Here is a 14,445-nt window from a genome sequence, read left to right as displayed (position 1 = left end):
ATAAAGAGAGATATCAGCGTCTAGTGGGAAAATTAATTTAATTATCTCATACCAGACTAGATATTTCCTATGCTGTTGGTGTGGTTAGTCAGTTTTTGCAGGCTCCTTGTGAGAAACATATGAAGGTTGTCACTCGAATATTGAGGTACTTGAAGTCCACTCCAAGAAAGGGCCTAATGTTCAGGAAACATGATGAGAGGTGCATTGAGGCATACACTGACTCAGATTGGGCAAGATCCATTATAGACAGAAAATCAACGTCAGGGTCCTATACCTTTGTGTGGGGTAATCTAGTTACTTGGTGAAGTAAGAAACAAGGCGTTATTGCTAGAAGCAGTGAAACTCTATTGCGATAATAAAGCAGCTATAAGTATAACTAACACCCCAGTGCAACACGATAGGACTAAGCATGTGGAGATAGACAAACACTTCATTAAGGAAAAACTGGATAATAGCAGTATTTGTATTCCCTACATCCCTTCAAGTCAATAGGTTGCTATGTTAGCAAGTTGGGTCTCATTGATATTTACACCCCAACCTAAGGAGAGTGTTGAAAGTGGTGTACTCTACCCTAAAGGCGTTTTAGTCGTTTGTTATTCTCTACTATTTTTAGAATGTGTGCCTTAGTCTATTTATTTGACTCTGTTGTACCTTATAAATGTGTGAAATCAATAAGATCTGCTATATTGTGGTTTTTTCTCTCCGTACATTTTCCCTTCCCTTTTCTATTTTAATATAAATCAACAAATATTTTATTTGAATTTAACTCCAAATTTAAAATGTTGCAATATCTTAAGATTTAGTCCAGAAGAGAAAAAAAGGGAGCGAAATTAAAATTTCACCTTTTTTTTTTCCTTTTAGTTCAACTATTAGAACTTTTGAGATAGTAATAGGTGCCTCAACCTGTTATGTGAAGATAAAGTTTTGGGATCACATAATTCATTTCATTTTGTATACTTTTATTTCCAATAATAACATGGAGAAAAGTCCTTTCAAATCGACTATATTTGGAAGCCTAAAATCTTCTCAGAACTGACAATGAAAAGAAAGTTCTGCGATAGATTCTTTGAAGTTTATGACCGAATTATTAGAGTACAAAATACAACTTTACAACAGATATTAAACAAAACCAGTAAAAAGATGAAAAATACAAACTTTGCTCATCCTATCCGCCCCAAATTGTCTATCTTCTATGCAGAACTACGACCCAATCCTGACCGAGCAAGGAAAGATCTCGCCAAAGTGCAATATGTTTCTTTCTGCTTTTTATATTCGTCGTAACGTAGGAAGAAATAACCAAGGTAATCGAAATCAATCGGAGACATCCTTGCCTATAAAGCATAGTCAAACGAATTAACATTTTGGGTCAAATAATATACCAAGGAAAGTGGAAGCAGTAAGGTACCTGTATAAGCGCCCATAAAGCCCAATACAAGTGAGAAGCCAGCATGAATGTGTTCGACTCCACGTAGAGAGCTTCAAGATCTTTTTGAGAAACCTTTTAGAAGTATAAATAATTAGTATAGAAAATGATTGCTGAAGTATAAATAACGTGTCTTTGTACATCCTCAAAGTCTAAGTACATATATGGATACGATACGACACGACACGATACGGATATATCAACACACCCGCACGTCATTTATTAAAAAGCTAGGACACACATGGTAAGGACTCGTTTATTAAAATATACATTAAAATTCCTAATTAATGGATTGATGCATTTATATATTTAAAAAAAGTTTGATGTATTTCACACTCAAAATTTATTGTTATTGTCATATATTTGCCTTTTTAATCTGCTCAACAAATGTTCGTGCATGTCTAACACAATTGTTGCACTAACAAGTATCCAATACATGTCCAACAAATGTCAGACACGCTAGGCAAATTAAAGTGTCCGTACTAGCTGAAAGTATTATCATGCTAATAATTTTCTATTACTCATGCGTTTACCTTCTATGCATGTTCAAAAATATCATAAAAGGTTTAAAATAACAGTTGTCCTAAAAGAGGAATAAAAAGGAAAGTTACAAAAATCCTAGGGTAGAAGATTTGCAGCAACAACTATGATGGAAAGGATGGTGCATAAAATCTCAATCCTACAATGTATTGTGTTGAGGTTCCAAGTACGGTAAGGAAGGCGTTCAGAAAATACAAGCATGGCAGAGGTCACCATGACTTTTTAACAAGCATCAACAGCATACATAAATCTTTGTGCGTGACTATTATTTTAGCATTTAAATCATTTATGAAGGAAAGCGCACATAGGGAAAATGTCAACGCACCTCATCTGGTTTTTCAGGTTGTAAATAATGCCTGAAGAAATGATACTGTTCCTCCTTGGATGGATAACTGCTCAGCAATTGATAAACTATAGTCAAACACCAATGTCACTACATCTTAGAAAGAAAATTTACATATGAAAAGAAGATTAAGAACCTACCAGCTGTAGTCACAGTCATAGCCTGCATATTCATTGAAGTGATTACCGATGTCAAAGCCTCTATAACTGTATGATCCATACTCGAAATCAATGAAGTACAGTCGTCCTGTATATGTTAGTAAGATGAGCATCTTAGTGGGGAAAGCAAAGAAATCAAATCTTGCTAAACCTCACAACCAATCCTTGGTTGTCAAGTTCTAGTCAGGAAATCAAATCGCTAGCCAGAACGAAGATCCCCATTTGAAGTCCTAACATCCATGTTGCTACCATTATATCTACTCCGACATCTCATAACAGGTTCATTCTCAACAGTCAAAGACATGCTAATGTCCCTTGAACGACTATTTGTAAAGTAGAAAAGACTTTATTTAGATGATGTTGCTTACGGATTACTACAATTTGAAGAACCAATCAGCACCCACTCCAGTTCGAATTTCCACCTACTAACAACTCAGCCTACCATTTTCTATTATTCACAAGGAATAAACATCCTTAATAGTCGCTATGCAAGCACATCCTCATGATTAATTATCATAAAGGGAAAAGGCATGTGATATGGAAAATAGAGAAGGATAAGTAGATGTGAGTACATGAGGGAGGAGGTGTATGGTTATATTTTTATGTGAAAGATGGAAGTACTGTATGATGGTGAATTTGAAAGAACCAAGGAAAGAAGTAGAATATATTATTATAGGGGGTTACCTTCTTCCTCATTTAGCATTAGGTTCCCAGAAAGCAGGTCATTGTGAGCAAACACTACGGGTGCATTAAGAAGGCTTGTTAGTTCCTGTTCAATTATGGCAAGTTGCATCAATAAACAGGAATCTCTTTTCTAAAGTTATATACGTGTACCATTGATAGCAGATGAACCCTCAAAAAATAGACAAACCTAGTACAGAGAACCATTAAAAAATTTCTGCAGAAGAAACAACCTTAATCTCAAGGATTTCATTGTGAATTTCCTTGAATGAAATTGTATCGTATATACTTTGCTTCCCAGTATCCTCAAATTGCAGTGCAGAGGCTGAAAGTCAATAATGAGAAACGTGAAAACCAGTTCAAAAGAAAGTAGAATGTTCAACTGCATAAGGGGTCCGCTGACCAGAAGAAGCTTGTACTTGGTCAAGAAAAATAACCTTTCTCGTAAAATTTTAAGATTTCGTTCCATAACTGAGGTTCACTAGAACCTGGAATATAAACTTTGTGGAATTTATTAAGTTGTTTAGCAATTTCAGCAGCTAGCTCTGGCTTTCTCATATCTACAAAACCAAACAAAATATTTGTTATTAATCATAAGGTTTGAAAGATATTCCTATAGAGAGAAAAAAAAAGGTTTGTAACATATGCACTTGACGCATGAGAATGCTAGAGGTTGAAGGGAGGAAAGCAGTTCCAAGATAAAAACACACAAGCAACTCTGTTGTTGATAAAAAAGATGCACAACTCAAATTAAGGGTTAAGAAATCCCCCCTCCAAAAAAAAAAAAAAAAAATTACCCACACTGAATCAGGATATAGGTCGATTTAGTCCATGTGGTAATGAAATAAACCACCTCCAAAATAAATCAATTTTTAAACTCAAATAATGCATATTAAAGTCTCCCCCACAATATTGTTGATGTTTAGAGTTGGTAGAACCTTTTTCTGAAAGGACCCTTGGTTTAGTGGGGTAATTTTGAAGGATAGGTTTTCTAGTCTGTTTTGGGATGTGACTGCATCTTCTTGGATTTTTGTTTTCCAACTTTTGAAAATTTGTGATGAAACTGTGGATTTTCAAGATTTATGATTGAAATTATCTTCAATATTTCTCACTGAATTGGAGGACACTTGAAAATGATCTCTTGAATCATTAGGGATTATTCACGTGTGAAATCCCTACCTAGTTTTTTTTTTATTATTCACCCCCATGGACAATTTTCTATTTGCAGCTTTCTGGAAGTCAAAGGGCCCCAAAAGAACTAATATCCTCATTTGGACTATGTTAAGTGGAAGTCTTAATTCTTCAGACATATTGCAAAAAGAGCTTCCTAAGAATACTCTTAGGAAGAATGTCTGAACCATATTTTCTTCATGAGCTTACTCTCGCTGGTGCTGGATTAAGTTATTTCATGTATTTGGTTTCAAGTGGGTTTTCACCAATCGCTTTAGAGACATTGTTTTGCATCTTTTGGGTGGTTCTTTATTGAGTTTGAATGCTTCTTCATGATGGATTAATGCAGTCAAAGGTCTCTTATCAGAGTTGTGGGAGGAAAGGAATCCATGTACTTTCCAGGATTCTTCTTGTTCACATTTTGAATGCTTTAAGGTCGTCATCTTGGCGCTCATTATCTGAAAGTTTCCAGGGTTGTTCCATTCAAGTTTTGAGCTGGAGTTGGAAAAGCTATATAGTTCTTCACTAGATACTTTTCTATGTTCGTTCATTATTCTTTTGTACTTTTTGTGTCATTGTCCTTTAGAATTGACTTGTTTTTGTGACTTATTTGTATTTTGCAACATTATTCTCTTTTCATCTTCTTGATGAAAAGTGTGGCATCCTTTTCCAAAAAAATAATAATAATAAAGCATCCCCCAGAGCATTACCTTCAAGTCCGATGAAACCCACATCTCCTAAGACAGACTATTATTATTATTATTATAAGAAACAAAAATATTATTATTCTCTCAAAACTCCAAACAATGTCCTCGAACCCAATTGAGGATTTTTTTTATTTTATTACTCTTTTATTCTTTTTTTTTTTTTACATGAAATGAGACTTTTTATTGAATAAATAAAAAGAGACCAATGCTCAAGGGATATGGACGAGCTTAATACAGAGTAAGAACTGAATATAGAAAAAAAAGCATATAGGAAGTATGCTTTGTAAAGAGAAGAAAACAAATAAAAGATAAGACAAAGAACACCGACAAGAAATTATGAGAGCAGGTGGGCAACGCAAAGCAGCAAAGAGAGCAAAACTTCAAAAATTATTTGAGAATGAAACACAGCTTCAAAGCTCCAAGAGACAAAAAGATCCCTCCAACAGACAAACATCATAACTGATGCTAAATGAACTGCTAAGAGAAGGAAAAAGACTTCCATCTTAGAAGTTTTAAAGCTTTGAATGCAAAGGAAACTACAAATGGGCGTCAAAACAAACTGGCTTGGAACCGATCGAGAAATTAAAGATTACCTCCAAACAAACAAGCAGTGCAAAAAATCTTCTACAGTAGCCATATCAACTAGAATAATGAAGACATCTTGCTCCTTAGATATGCCATCAAATCCTTCTTGGGAGAATTTATAATTGAAGTGGACGATGAAAACAGATCATGGGAATCTTTAAAAACACGCAAGATAAAATTATTAAAATGTGATTAAAGAACAATTTATCCTTTAGGAACCATAAATGGGTAGTTGGATGCTTGAGAGATTTAAAAGGTCAGCCTTAACTGATCCATTAAGTTGAAGAGACATGCAAAGGATGACCAAAAAAGGGCTCTTCAACCACCACTGCCCATACCAGCGTATCAGAATTAATTGATTCAATTCCCACGAAACCCACTAATGATACATTAAATGTTTCTTAAGCACCAGCAACTTCTATGTGTCCACTTTGTTTGAGGGATTGCGAAACTTTGCAGCACCTATCCCTCAATTGTTGGTTTTCAAGGCAACGTTGGTGGAGGCTTTTCTCAATTTTCAACATTCGGTGGGTATTCTCCAATTAGATAATATCTTGCATTTACCAGAAGACCAGTCGTAGCATCAAAGTCGAAAGTTTTATGGGCTAACTCGGTGAAAGCTTTATTATCAGAGTTATGGTTTGAGCATAATCAAAGAGTTTTCCATAATAAGTTTTTGTTGTGGGATGATCAGTTTGGTTCTTCTTGTCTGAAGGCCTCTTCATGGTGCTCCCTCTCCAAAAGCTTTGAAGGAACCTATTCAGGATATTTAACTTAATTGGAATGTCTTTATGCTACCATCTTAAATTATTTTTGTATCACATTTATTTTATTACTTGTTTTTCTTTCTTGTTTCCCCTCATGGGGGGTTTTTGTACTTTTGAGCATTAGCCTCTTTTCATTTCATCAATGAGAAGTGTTCACTTGTTTCATAACAAAAAAAAAAAAAAAAAGGGGAACCAGCAACTCTTCATGCTTGGAGCCTAATAAATGAGTAACCTTTTCAAGGATTCTCGATTAATAGCAACTCCCACCAAGGACTCTTCGAGCAAGGCAACAATTGAAAGTATTCCTCAAATCCAATAGCGATGAAGGCAAAACATCATGGGAGAATCTGATGACCAAAATTGGTGTTTGGATTTAAATCCTCCTTTTCATTATCCAGGAATAAAGATTTAAGACCTCCAGCAAAGTAGTCCTCGATAAAGACCATCAATAATATTATCCATTGGAAACCCATATGAATTAATGTTACAAGCTAAATATAGATTACAAATCAGAATCTTCAATAGGAGAAGGAGACTGAGTATTTGAAATGATCTTGGACGAAATAAAAACCCCATTCAATAAAGTGATAGAAAAGATTGAAAGAAGGCTCCACGCTTGGAATCATTCACAATTTTAGAAGCCACGAACTTAAATCTTTCCTCTCCTTATCTCTCTTCAAGATCTTATCAAAAGTCGCATATACTATTGCAAAACTCTATAGAAGCTTCACATGGAAAGGAAGTCATTCCAATTTGGAGATCGTCTTATTAGATGGGATAAAGTCACTAGATCTATCCCTAATGGACACCTTGGGCTTCAAAAAAATTGAAAGGAAAAATAAAGCTTAATATTAGCCAAGTGGATATAGAGAGACTATCATAAAAAAGGTGATATATGGCACCAAAATAATCGATGCAAAATTTCGGCAACGCCCTAATTGCTTCTAAAGTGCCTCTATCTCAATAAGTTATAGGTAAGTTATAGGTAAGTTTTCTTACGGATATCCAACCTCCATGCCCTTTAATAAGATCCGGCGAGTGTTACTCTTGACCACTTTTGAATTTTCAAATGAAAACTTCCAAAGAGCTTCCATTTTCCATTTGATTCTTCATACATCCATTTTTAGCAATATTTTATCAACCATAAAAACGATTGATCAAAACAGTCCCCTCAAAATGATCCTCCAAAGCTTTCTTTATATCCTTCCAATTGACATGAGCAAATAGTCTAGAAACAACTAATAATTCACTAACAAAAATGTAAACCACCACTTCATGATCCTTTCTGGCCCAATTTGGTGAGGAGAGTTTTAAACTATGGAATTTTTCAATTGGACATTGGGCCTCAGATTTCCTTTCACTATCTCCTCATAAATTCTGGAGTTGACAGTATCCTTAACCGTGGGCAGCTTAGGCAGATTCTGTGCTTTCTGAAAATATTCCTCATATTTCTCAAGAAAGCCTTTTACCATATCCCAAAAACTGAGCCTAACATTTTTTAGAAATTCCCCTTTAGAACTCAAGGACACAATTGTACAACCTATAGAAAAAATTACATTCAAGTAAGGTCGCAATTCCTAAAGGGACTTGAATCAACTGTCTTTCCAAGCTCCTGATGACGGCCATACTGCACATTCAATGCTCCAACATAAAGATCTTTTTGATAAGTGAGCTGTACCAAATACATCCCTAGTTTGCTTGAAGAAATGTGATTTGCACTGGGTGTTGCAACAAATCCACTAATGAATTTTCGGACCGGCGTAATTGGAAAACAGAAAGGGGGATCATCTTGTTGTCCATGTCTTCATCTTCAACAAGAACCTGTCATTCTCTAACCAATGCAGATACACTTGTTGTTTACACAACAGCTCCTTAAATCCATTATCCAATACAGGGGCTGGATAAACCAGAAACAAAACTTAAAAAAGAAACTGAGACCTGATACGTAACTTGGAAGCTGAAGTCAGATAAACTGATGAACCGGTTGAAAGCTAATCCAGTAGCTAAAAAAACCCAGATCAAGGGATGAACTCTTAACTTAAATGCAGAAACAAAAGGAGGAGAGAGGGGAGAGCATTGGGGTGGGGGGGCTGTGGTTGTTAACATGAACTACTTAAAGAATAAACTCCATTTACCTCAATCAAGGGCTATATGAACTACTGAAATGTTCAAAACCCAGCCCACATATTGCTAAATGTGAAAAACAAATTTTAGATCAAGTTCTAACTATTAAAGCGCAGATAATATTAAATTAATATTTCATTCTCTCTCTCTCCATAGATTTTAACTGCAAAGCTTTCAATGCAGCCACTGTTACAATGAAATGCTACATAATAATGTAACAACATTGAACATTAAAGATTAAAATTGAATTTTCTGCAAATAAAGTGGAAATCAGAAAGATTCTAAATTCAATTTTTACCTGATGGTTCTAGTGTACGTGCATGAATAAATGACTGCACCATTCCATTTTTAAAAACTCCAAGAAGCTTGGCACCAAATCCTGCAGCTGAAAGATATTTGATTGCCTAATACAAGATGTCATGAGATTACAGAGTGAACAACATGATATAAGCAAAAGTCACACACGAGAAGGGAGGGGAAGCCAAGTGAAAGATAAGAAATTAGTAGGCATAATTTGAATAATCAAAATTCAAGATAAAAATTATCANAAAAAAAAAAGCATAGTCTGGTTATACAGAGTCACAGACTGTACTCTAGATTTCATGAAACCTACACAAACTTTCCTGAATTTCTCTTGCTTCAAGACCATGCAAGTAAGGGACATAAAACCATAATACTAGTGGGGAAACCCTTTAAGATAGTAAAATGAAACAAAAGACAAGGAAATGGTGGAAGAGAGAAAGAAGATAAAGGGAGATTCAGCTGTAAGGCCTACCTACACCAGACCCTCTAAGGGACCTGAACAAGTTCAATCAAGTATCAAAATCTTAAAAGTCACAAGATCCTACCCCAGGCAATTAGCGCTCTCTCTGTCAGGAACAAGATTTCCCTCACAAAGCAGATAACATAGACTCAATTACAGACAGAAAAACAGTCGGCACTCTCCTCAACAAATTTGAATTGATTACAAAAATTAAGTCTTCAATACCATATTTATATTTTAAAGAGCATAAAACAGAAATCAACAGAATTTAAAAAATATATATTAATATATATTTGAATTCTGAACTAATATAGATGGGGTTTGAGCACGAAAGATTTCTTTTATGTCAAAGCTACAGTTCTTGATTATTGTGTACGCCAAATATACACAGCATGAGAATATTTTCAAACATAGCTGAGTTAGCTTACCTGTTACGTACTTTGATTAAACATAATAATAGAGGTGAATAGAGATCAATATCTAATTGCTAAGTACTAGAACCATGCATATATCACTTTAAGAAAGGTTAGATTCAATTTACAGAGTACATGACTAGATTGTTTTAGGGCTAGCTATGCTAAAAGATGAAACACTGTTATGCGCCAAGAACAGAGGGAAAAAGAAAGAAGACGTCGTAAAGAATACAGATTAAATCCAAACACTACACTTAGCGTACACAACAAACAGATAATTCAACACTCAATTATCGATCAAGAAACGTCGCAAGTCACCTGCAGTTCCCTGTCACGATCAATAACGTAATCCGTGTTCGGTCCATATAGTCTGACGGTGACAGAAACATAAGTACCACTTTCCTCTTCCACCGTAACTTTAAGCACTGCAGAAGTCAGAAAAACAAATTCCTATTACATAATAGAACTCCACAAGCAACGAAGAAATCAGTAACCGCAACCTCGAACACAGTCTTCTTGCCATAATCTAATTGAACGAAGAAATACATTGTAATCAAACACTCACGTTTATTAGTGATTCCACCAGAGACCGTTTCAACGGAGAACCGAGAACCGTCAAGCTCCGACCACTCCTTGAACAGATCCTTACACAACTCGCTGCAAGAAAATCAAGAAAACGACTGAGAACAAAATCAACGAAACAAAACTTCTAGAATTAGCTCCAGTGACCGCATACCGCGAGCTCCGAGAAGCAAGGAGATGAAATCATCAAATTCATAAAAACAAGAACCACTCTGGTCGTCTTGCTTCCAGTTTATGGAAAAAAACAGAACAGAAAAAAGCAGAAATAGGCAGTATAAACAATCCATGTGTGGAAAAAGAAAGCAAAGGAAAGAAGAAGCGATACGAACATTATGCGAGGAGTCATGGCGGGAAGAGGAAGAGAAAGGTCGACGGAAAGAGTCGATAACTGATACGACTCGGTGTTGCCATCTCCATCTTCATCGCCTACAACTTCTACCACATCAGTGCAGCCATTGCAGATCTTTTCGGCTCCCATGATTTCTCAAAGTTTTTGTATGTTTCAGCAATGAATCAATCAACGGAAGAAAAATGAAAATGGATTCACGGACTCGTCTTTCAAGTTCTTGGAGATTTGCAAGTGCATTAATAATGGAACAATATATTCCTTCATCTACGATTCTGTCTTCTCTAATACCCTGCCGGCGATTCTCCACCGCACGATTACCATGTCTAACTTAACTAATTTTAAATTTTATGACTAGCAACTTTTTTTATTATTATTATTGTCGTCGTTGTTACAAAAGTTGAATGTAAAAGTAAAATGTATTAAATAAAAGAATATATATTTGATATCAATTATGGTTGGACAATCGGACTTCTAATCTCGAAGTTGTCATACATATTTGATATCGGTTAAACTATTTATTTTGGTAAATAATAGAAAATAGGGTTAGTTACAAAATGGGTAAAATAAGTTCTTAATATTAGGCCCATAGTCCAAACCTTTTAATTTTACAAAATTAGTGAAAAAAAAAAAGGCCAGTCCACAAGAAATGTATACGGATAGATACACTTGATACACACTTCTTATATATCTAATACATTGGATACCATTGATATACTTCTGATGTATACTTAATACTCCTTAATATACTTGAATCAAAATGATACACTTAAAAAATAAAAATTAAAAAAAAAAAAAAAAAGACTTGAGCTTCTTCTTCAAAAGTAGTAGACCCCCCTCCCACATTCTTCAAACAACCTTCCACGCCATCTACTACCGCTCATCACTCTACCTCCCTATCGCTTACCTCTATTGACCACCACACGTTCGATCACTGATAGTTAGTCGTCGATCGTTGTTTTTCTTTTTCTCTCTCTGTCTTTTTTTCCACAACATCTCTCTTTCACCAACTCATACCATTTGTTACCGACCACTGCTCCATCTCCCTACTGTTTACTTCCGTCGACCATCGCACATCTGGTCACTAGTCGTCAATTGCCACTTTTCTCTCTCCATCTTTGTTTCTTTTTCTATCAATTAATTGTTTAGGGAAAATATGTAATAAAAAATAATTAGAAATTCATATTTGATGTTTTTGCCATATTTGCAAAACATCGGTGACACTACTACAAAAAACATATTCAAATTGCTACCTGCTGCAATTTTTCAAAGAAAGATATTGATCAATTAATAAGGAAATATAGCATTAAATGGATTTCTTTCGAGCTAAGCTTCCAAATATAATTGAAGAGTTGCATCATTTCAAGCATCAAAACCACCCAGAGACATAATTATTCTTAAAATTCAAATTCATCCACAATGTTACATGTATTTATTTAATTTTATATTTTTATATTTATGAAAATATTTGAAGGGGTCTTAGATGAATTTAGACAATATAGATGAAAGCTTGTGTCCTTTCATAATGTATTTTCAAATAGTTTAAATAGGATTATAATCTCCACATTTTGAAAAAAAATGGAATTGAAATTTGAATGGACTTTTTATTATAGAGTTTAGTCTCTCAAATTTTATGCCTTATTTATAGAATTGTGTTAAAATGTACGTTGTAGAACTATCAATCTAGTCGTGGAAAATCTTAATAATGTTCTACGTATTTTCTTAAACGTATGATTTTCATTATCATCACCAAGCTTTCAATATTCTAAATTTTATTCGAAATTTATTAGAAGGTCTTATGTATCATGTATGTTACTTTGTAAAATAATTTAAATTGTGGTCATACACAAACTAATATTATTAAGATCCTCTCCTAACGATTTTTACAATATATGATTTTCCCTCAATTTTCAAGTGTAGTTTCGCATCTTTTGAACAAACATTTGGGTTTCCAAAAAAATATGCCACAAGTTATTTAAAAAAAAAATTAAACTATTTATTTTTAGGTTTCATTTGGTAACTATTTGTTTTTTAATTAAATTTATAAACACTCTTTTTATATGTAAATTTTTTATTTGTTATCTACTTTGTACCATATTATCAAAAACCAAATCAAATTTTGAAAACTAAAAAAACTAATTTTTTAAAAACATGTATTTTTGGAATTTGGCTAAAAATAGTAACTATTGTACTTAAGAAATATGTAAACCATGGAAAGAAAAGGAAAAGAAATGGGTTAAATTTTCAAAAATAAAAAATAAAATATAAAATTATTACCAAACAAGACCTCGGTTTCCAAAACTTGACCTATTTCTTAAGAACATTTAACAGAGTGAATGACAAAACATAAAAAATTATGGGTGGAATAAGTGTTTATAAGTCAAACTAAGCTTAGCGGTATTGACATGACCATCGATCTAAGATGTTGGAGATTATCTCCCACCGCGTAATTGTTATACTAAACAAAATAGTGTTTATAAACTTAAAAATAAAAAATCAAGGGACTGTTTGGTAATCAGTTCGTTCTTTATTTTTGGTTTTTGTTTGTTGTTGTTGTTGTTGTTTTTTTGAAAAATGGGTGTATTTGGTAATTAATTCATTTTTTTATTTTAATTATTTTAATGTTTTTAGAGTTTTAAAGTATACCAAAACGAAAAAAAAAAGAGTTTGTTTTTCGTTTTTTAATTTGCCATCTAATTTGCAACCTTGGAAGCCCTAAAATGAGGAGGGGTCATATGCAGATAAAATCTATTAGCAAATCCAAATTTGAATCATCATACAAAAATCTCGAGAAATGAGGTTTTTTTTGTATAGATAACAAAATGTGATTATGCTAATGTGATCCAAATTATGAAACACAATGAAAGCTAACATTTTGCTTACATCACAAAATACTAACCAATATTAGATTCTCCTTAGAGGCCGTTTACAATTGTGAGTTTGCACACAATATGTGGAATTGATGAGATCCCAAATGCAATTTCAAAGCACATCTCGATTTTTATAAAAATACAAATTCTTGTTCGTTATTAAAATTTCGCTATATTATAATTGTTTCAAATAAGAAATTGCATTTGGGGTCTCATCAATTCACGATGAATAAAAACCGCAATCACGAATAGACAAGTTAACATTGGTCGACACTTTATGAGGTAAGAAATTGTTTTTAAAATTAGGATCTTTTTTAACATTTGGGACGTCGGTACAAAAATCTATTGAACACTATCTCTCCTTCCTCGATCATATTATAACTTTCTTCATACTATGTTTTTGGTTTTAATGCTTCTCTCAAATTTCTTGGAAACCAAACGAGAGTTGTATGTCGCTGCGATTTGCTGCTTTAATTTGTTGTTCATTTATCTATTTAGAAAAGGAAAATTGTGTATGATCCAAAATTTGAATTTTTGAATAAATGATGCCAGGTTACCCTAGCTCATTTTTTAATTGGAATCTTGTAAAAGCTCATGGATTTCTTTTTATTATTATAATTATTTTTTTTTAATACCTAGAATCTATGCTCTGAAGGCATTTAATAAAGTTTCTAATCTCAACTTTGTATCTTTTTCTCTTTCCCTTACTTCCAAATCTTATCTCACAATGTAAAATGATTTTATAGTTGAACAATAGAAGATGACAAAACATAAGGTGGTAGCTGGATTTTGGATTTTGGCTGCTGTTATTTTATTATAAATAGTGTTATACCGAAATTTGATATCAACTATGAATTTGTAATTTTTAGAAAGAACAAATGATTTGTTCTGCACAATAGAGAAAAAATCTCACATCGATAATAATATTTGGCCACCAATACTTCGACAATCACATTAGCAATGGTTTTAAAGA

At 33.7% G+C, this 14,445-nt stretch overlaps 1 protein-coding gene across 1 annotated transcript; it reads right to left on the bottom strand.

Annotated features, from left to right (window-relative positions):
- Positions 1–922: 922 nt before the first annotated feature.
- LOC120076420 (probable ethanolamine kinase) lies at positions 923–10,861 on the bottom strand. The gene is made up of 11 exons (XM_039030241.1): positions 10,586–10,861; positions 10,240–10,331; positions 9,993–10,099; positions 8,797–8,902; positions 3,583–3,705; positions 3,379–3,470; positions 3,149–3,233; positions 2,447–2,552; positions 2,289–2,355; positions 1,406–1,498; positions 923–1,331 (listed from the first exon to the last, which is right to left on the bottom strand). The coding sequence occupies exons 1-11, from the start codon at positions 10,732–10,734 to the stop codon at positions 1,191–1,193; spliced, it is 1,161 nt and encodes a 386-aa protein (XP_038886169.1). The 5' UTR covers positions 10,735–10,861; the 3' UTR covers positions 923–1,190.
- Between the last annotated feature and the right edge of the window lie 3,584 nt (positions 10,862–14,445).

Source organism: Benincasa hispida, chromosome 4 (genome assembly GCF_009727055.1).
Source record: "Benincasa hispida cultivar B227 chromosome 4, ASM972705v1, whole genome shotgun sequence".
NCBI lineage: Eukaryota > Viridiplantae > Streptophyta > Magnoliopsida > Cucurbitales > Cucurbitaceae > Benincasa > Benincasa hispida.
This window is presented reverse-complemented; position numbering and strand designations above follow the sequence as displayed.

Excerpts from the sequence above, each read along its gene's own strand:
- LOC120076420 (XM_039030241.1), bottom strand. The coding sequence starts at position 10,734 with ATGGGAGCCGAAAAGATCTGCAATGGCTGCACTGATGTGGTAGAAGTT. Across the intron at positions 10,332-10,585 it reads GCCATGACTCCTCGCATAAT|CGAGTTGTGTAAGGATCTGT; the intron begins GTTCGTATCGCT and ends ATTTTCTTGCAG. Across the intron at positions 3,706-8,796 it reads ACGTACACTAGAACCATCAG|ATATGAGAAAGCCAGAGCTA; the intron begins GTAAAAATTGAA and ends TTGGTTTTGTAG.